General features: G+C 35.9%; 1 protein-coding gene across 1 annotated transcript; it reads left to right on the top strand.

Moving 5' to 3' along the window:
* Window positions 1-5098: 5098 nt before the first annotated feature.
* LOC139849280 (uncharacterized) lies at window positions 5099-5563 on the top strand. Its single transcript, XM_071838937.1, has one exon. It carries the CDS (start codon window positions 5099-5101, stop codon window positions 5561-5563), a length of 465 nt encoding a protein of 154 aa, XP_071695038.1.
* Window positions 5564-6445: the final 882 nt, after the last annotated feature.

Here is a 6445-nt window from a genome sequence, read left to right as displayed (position 1 = left end):
CTTACAAAGTGTTTTTAGGTACTTAGTTACTTAACGTGATCCTTGATTGCATTTACGACCGTTAGTATCACTTATTGATTAAAGCGAGCTATGAACTTGGTACACGTTAAACTTTTCCCATAATTGGGATATTATGGCTACGTAAAAGTAATTGCTACTTATTAATGGCAATTACTTAGTTTTATGGTTCCTTAATTATACTTAAGTGTTTACTAAGGCTTACTAGTTACCTTATTGGAGTTAACACCTTAATGGACTTCCATGGCCCAACCCACCCAACTTAGTGGGCTAGTTAGTGGACTAATTAACCCATGTGATTAAGATTTATCCCATGAAAGCATAAGACAAGTATTATGCATGCTTATGTACCAAGGCTTGCATGATGTCTCAAACCACCCAACATGTCACCATCACCATGTACTACCACCATGCACCACACCACATAAGGCCAAGATGGTCCCCCCACCCTTGCCCCCATGACCGTCGACCACCACCCCCATCCCCACCAATTTTTATTTTTTTTCTTTGATAAATACCAACACTTCATCCACTTCTCTCATTCTTCATTCATTTTCTCAAACATACACTTCTCTCTACTTTCTCACTCTAGAATTCTCTCTCAAATTGTAAGTTTGAAAACTTACTTCTTTTCTTTCTTTTCTTAACTTTAATTCATAAATCATCATCATCATGAACAAAGATTCAAGTTTTGTAACTTGAATCTTCATTACTTTTATTGATTTAAACTTTGTTTTGAAAAGCTTTCAAGAACATGATGGATTAAAGCTTCTTAGCTTTGAATCTTCATAATCTTGCTAGATCTAAGTCTATTTACTTAAATCTCTTTATTTATCTTTAAAGATCAAAACCCATGTTTATGATCTTCATGTAACTTGAAGATCCAACACTTTACTTTATGGATCTTCAAGAAAGTTTGAAATACAAGCTTACCAGCTTGATGTTTCTACAAAAAGTTAAAGATAAGATAAAAGTTTGTTAACTTATGATCTTCTTTTGTTTGTTGTAGTTTAGATTTGTGACTTGTGTTTTCAAGAAACAAAAGATGCAAGCTTACTAGCTTGAGATCTCATAAGTGTTGTTAGGAATTTAAGCTCTCTAACTTAGGGTTTCATTTTTGTATTTGATCTAAGTTGTGTAACTTATGATCTTCTACTTTGTTTAAGAGAAAGCTTATTAGCTTATGATCACTTACTTTACAAGATCTAAGTTTCCTAACTTATGGTTGTGTAAAAGTTGAAAGTCTAAGTGTTATGACTTAGGGTTTCACTAAGAACATGAGATCTAGACTTTGTAGTCTAAGGTCTTTAATATTTAGCTAAGTTCTAAGCTCTCTATCTAAAGGTCTTGCTTATTTAGTTTGATTCAAAGTTTATAGCTTAATCGAACTTGTGATTGTGTTGAAACTAGGAATTGATGTAACTTTGGTCATCATCTTGCTCAAACTCGTACATGAGTTGTTATTTGTTTTCTAGTCTTAACTTTGTGTTTTGATGGTTAAACCTTGGTTAAAGTGATGCTAAAACATCAAGAGTTATACACTTGAGGCTTATACGCATCAAGGATGAGAACCGTGATGAGCATCAAACACCGAGAAACCCACCAGAGCACTTGCTTTCTATATTCAGGGTCTGATCAGGCTCCTGGACTACTAGAAAAGTTTATTTCCAGATATTTCTGTTCGAGTAGATGACTTTTCGTTTAGGCCTCGCCTAAATCCGATGTACGGTTTAGGATTTATAGCCTTCCGAAAGTCACTACGCCCTTGTAACGTTGTGCTGAAATTTCTGACCTACTCGCACTTAAACCGTCGCCACGGTCAAACGAAGATGAGTTAGGTTCTGAAAATTAGTCAGCAGTTAGAGGACTCACATACGGAGCCATGGCCACTGGCCTAGCATTATTTCAGTTTGTATAGAGGTCGTTGCAGCTAAACAAAATCAGCCTTTGTTTCGGTCTCTATCTTTGATTGAAAACTTACTTTACTTTTTACGTATGATGTTGATGATGATGATACTTAAGACTTAACTTACGTGCTTTTAAACCTTTGGGAACGATTTACTGACTTAGTAACTTTTGACCTAGGTTGAGGACCTTTCGGACCGACTTACTTGCTTACTTATCTCGTATCAACTTTTACCGCACTTTCACTGTGAGTTATAGCTTCCCTTTTTACTTATACTATTTTTGGGACTGAGAATACATGCGCTTTTTATGTTTTACTTACTAGGCATGAGTACTTAAACTTTATATATGTGTGGGTTATATAACGACATAAACTTTCCCCTTAGCTCGGCAACGTTTAGTCATTGGTTTTTAAACCGGTGAACGCGAATCTTAGATATGGATCCATAGGGTTTTACATCCCCACTCGGGCTAGTCGCGCTAGCATTTAACCGGTGTTTAATACTTCATAGACTTACGCACTCGCCAAGTGTACTTTTAGGGGGTGATATTACGTTAAGTTAGTTACCAAGTGCCCACGGATAAACATATACTTTTCATACTGTTTTGAAATACGAAATCTCGTGGCCTACCTCACATTACTGTTACAATTAAACTATAGCTCACCAACATTTGTGTTAACTTTTAAGCATGTTATTTCTCAGGTGCTTAGACGTTTGATGCTTCCGCTGTAGTAGTCTCGCTGTTAGACTTGCTGTGTAGATTCTCGCTGCTTGTTTAGAGATGTCTCTGCATGAAACATTTACTTTGCATTCGCAATCTATGTTACTTTTGAAAAATGAATTTGTAATGACCTTTGAGTCTCATACTTATGTTATTGCTTCCTATTCGTAGAAGCACACTATCGTTTGTAAAACATTTGACGTCGGTAAAGACGTTACCCCTTTTTATGAATGCAAACTTATTTTAAAACAGCATATAGTGTTTGACCTTGTAATGATCCTGTTGTTGATGATCCGTACACGTTAATTTTGTACAGGGCGTCACAGCGATGGTTTCAAAACAGAAATATAAATTGTAACAATGGTGACAGTTTGGGTTGTCTTTGGCTGCAAAAAGGTGTTGGGTGGTCTGGGTATGTAACCAAAACAGAAGCATAACAGTATTAGCAACGATCGTTCTCATGGTTATGTGGCGGGTTTCACAAAGAAGAAGGGAAGAGAGAGAGAGGAGAGAGAGCCGGTAATCATGGTGGTGATTGTTTAGGCTGCGAAACCAGAACAAAAATAGGAGCTAGCAGTAGTAGTATAATGGTTTGGTTAGGGTGGTTGTCGTTATGAATAAAGATGATGAGGGTGGATGTGGTGATTCTAAAGGAAACAAACGGTTATGGGTTTGATGATGGTGGTTAATGGTTGAAGGTGGTGGTTCGATAGACAGAATCAAGAAGAAGGTAATGGGTATTTAAGTTTGCTTAAGAGATATAAGTACTTGTATATATATAAATGCAGAGGTGTGAGGGTGGTGGGAGTGTGGTAATCATGTATCATATATATGTATATATTTAATATTTAGATAGATATAGACAGACAATGACAGATTGAGATGGATAACAGAAAACATTAAATAGTTGATTGTAAAGTGGGTGGTGAGTGAGAATGATAGTCGACAAAAGAAAGAAGGAAATAAAAGTAGTTTCAAGTGAGTGGAGATCAATCAACAACAGTATTTATAATGATCAATTGAAATTAAACTTGTGATACATTTTGCCACACAACAAATATAGTAACTCAATAATTAATACTAATTATCAATCTTAAACAGTACTTTACTCAACAAATATCTAGAATAGGGTAGTATGATTGAAGGTGAATGATTTGTGGTCATTTGGTTGTCTCGTAGCAGAAATCAGAAAGAAATATGATAGTGATATGTTGGATGCACGTATATGTTTTAAATAATAATTATTATAGTATTATATGTTATTTATTTTACATAATAAATTTCAACAACAATTTCATATAATATTAATATAAATATATATCTATTTACAAATAGTTGTTCGTGAATCGTCAGAATAGTCGAAGGGTAATTGAAACAGTTCAAAAATTTTGAGACTCAATTTAACAGACTTTGCTTATCATGTCAGAATTATGAAATCATATAGAAAATTAGTTTAAAATCAGTCGAAATTTTCTCAGTCGTGACAATGGGTGGCTGATCAGAGGGTTAATAACAAGTCACGAGGTGCAGTGCTTTCTGACATATTAGTAATTATCGAACAAAAGTTGGATGACATGGACGTTTCAGATCAAGAGTTGATGGAGAGGTCTGAGATTTTTAATGAAATCGATTCCTTACAGACTATCGAGGATAAATATGTGTTTCATAAGGCTAAAACAAGTGGAATTTAGAAGGCGACGAGAACACAAATTTTTTTCATGGGCTTCTAAAAGATCGTAGAAACAAACAGACAATTCATGGCTTGTCGTTGAACGGTATTTAAGGAGTTTTATGCGGTTACATTTTCAGGAGATCCTAATAATACTACTGCCACTATGTTTCTTCCAAATCAGGTGTTAGACGCAGAAGATAACTTGCCGTTACAAGGGTTTATTTCTTAAGAGGAGATAAAACGAGCGATGTGGAGTTGTGGTAATGATAAATCACTTGGCCCGGACGATTTTTCATTCTTCTTCATAAAAAAGTATTGGGAGTTTGTGAAACTCGATTTAGTTGACTCCATACACAAAGCTTTTCAAGAGTGTACGCTACCAAAAGGTGCTGCTTCGGCGTTTATTGCTCTAAATCTTGAGATACCTAACTCGTCTTGTATTAAATATTATCGTCTGATATCTTCAATCGGGGTGCAATATAAGATTATTACGAAGTAACTTGCAAGTTGTATGGCTTTGGATGGTATAAGAAGTGGAAGAAAAAGGTCATGTTATTTAAGGTTGATTTCGAAAAGGCGTATGATTCCATTAGCTGGGAATTTTTGGGTCATATGCTTTTTATTAAGGGCTTCGGTAATCAGTTGCGAGATTGGATTGGAATGTGATTAAAAGATGCTTGAGCTTCGGTCTTGATTAATGAGAGTTCATCGAGAGAGTTTCGAAGCAATCATGGCCTTAGACAAGGGGATCCTCTAAGTTCGTTCTTGTTTTTGATCGTTATGGAAGGTTTACATCTATGTTTAAAAGTGAAAGTTGAAGAAGGACTGATAAAACGTGCATGTGTGAACAACTCGAAAATCATTGTTTCACATTTGTTTTATGCGGATGATGCAGTGATTATTTTGGACTGGAATAGGGATAGTCTTCTTAACACTTTACAAGTGTTCAATGATTTCTATCGATTTTCAGGGTTGAATATTAATATTGCTAAATCTCATTTATTCGGCCTTGGAGTGCAAGACGCGGTTTTGGAAGACTTTGTGCATGAATTCAGTTGTTCTAAAGGTAAGTTTCCTTTAACTTACTTAGGACTTCCAGTTGGGGTAAATATGAATACGACTTCGAGTTGGAAACCATTGTGTGACCGATTTTGTAAAAAGCTATCCGGTTGGAAAGCTAATATGTTAGCTATTGGAGGTCGCTATACACTTTTAAAATCAGTCTTGGGTAGTATGGATATTTAATACTTGACGTTGTTTAAATGCCCGAATTTGGTTTTAAAGTAGCTAGAAGGGTTACGTGCCTAGTTTTTTTGGGGTTCTAGTGAAACGAACAAGAAGATGCATTGGGTGAGGTAGGACATTGCCCTTAATTCTCTAGATCATGGGGGGTATAGATATTGGAAGTTTACGTGTACTTAATCTCGGGTTATTGTACAACTGGATATGGCAATTTGTGGATGCACCTAAAACGTTGTGGGTTAAGTTCTTAAAATCGATTAATGGGGATCATTCTACTTTCGACAACAAAGCTGTTTCGATCAGTGGGGTTTGGCGAAACATGGTGACCAGTTTTTGCAAAACTCTAAATGAAGGTTTGCTACCTCATGACACGTTAAGAATGAAAGTTGGGAATAGTCATCAAATACATATTTGGACTGAAAATTGGGTCAGAGAAGGTACGTTGAAGGGAATATTTGGAAATTTATATCATTTATATTCAAATAGTGTTTTTACGCTAGTCGAGAGATTTGTGGCGGGATCATGGTCTTGGTCATGGAATCGAGTTGATTTTAAATCAAGAAATCTTGAAGCCCTCGAACGTTTAAAAGAGTATATCGGCCCTTTAATGTTTTGTGATGCAGATGATAGGTGGAAATGGTCTTTAGCTGACTACGGAGTATATTCAGTGAGTAATACAAGAAGGTATATCGATAAATTAACCTTACCAACAACGACTCCTAAAACATGGTGGGTGAAGTTACTTCAAAAAAAGATTAATATTTTCATTTGGAGAGTGGCACGAGATAGATTGTCTACGTGTCTTAATTTATCTCATAAGGGGTTGGAGCTAGAGAGGATTGGTTGTGTGTCTTGTAACTGCGGGGTCGAATCATTGCAACACGT

This window comes from Rutidosis leptorrhynchoides, chromosome 5 (genome assembly GCF_046630445.1).
Source record: "Rutidosis leptorrhynchoides isolate AG116_Rl617_1_P2 chromosome 5, CSIRO_AGI_Rlap_v1, whole genome shotgun sequence".
NCBI classification, from domain to species: Eukaryota; Viridiplantae; Streptophyta; class Magnoliopsida; order Asterales; family Asteraceae; genus Rutidosis; species Rutidosis leptorrhynchoides.
This window is presented reverse-complemented; position numbering and strand designations above follow the sequence as displayed.

Bases quoted from the DNA above. Each gene is read 5' to 3' on its own strand.
- LOC139849280 (XM_071838937.1), top strand. From the start codon at position 5,099: ATGGAAGGTTTACATCTATGTTTAAAAGTGAAAGTTGAAGAAGGACTG.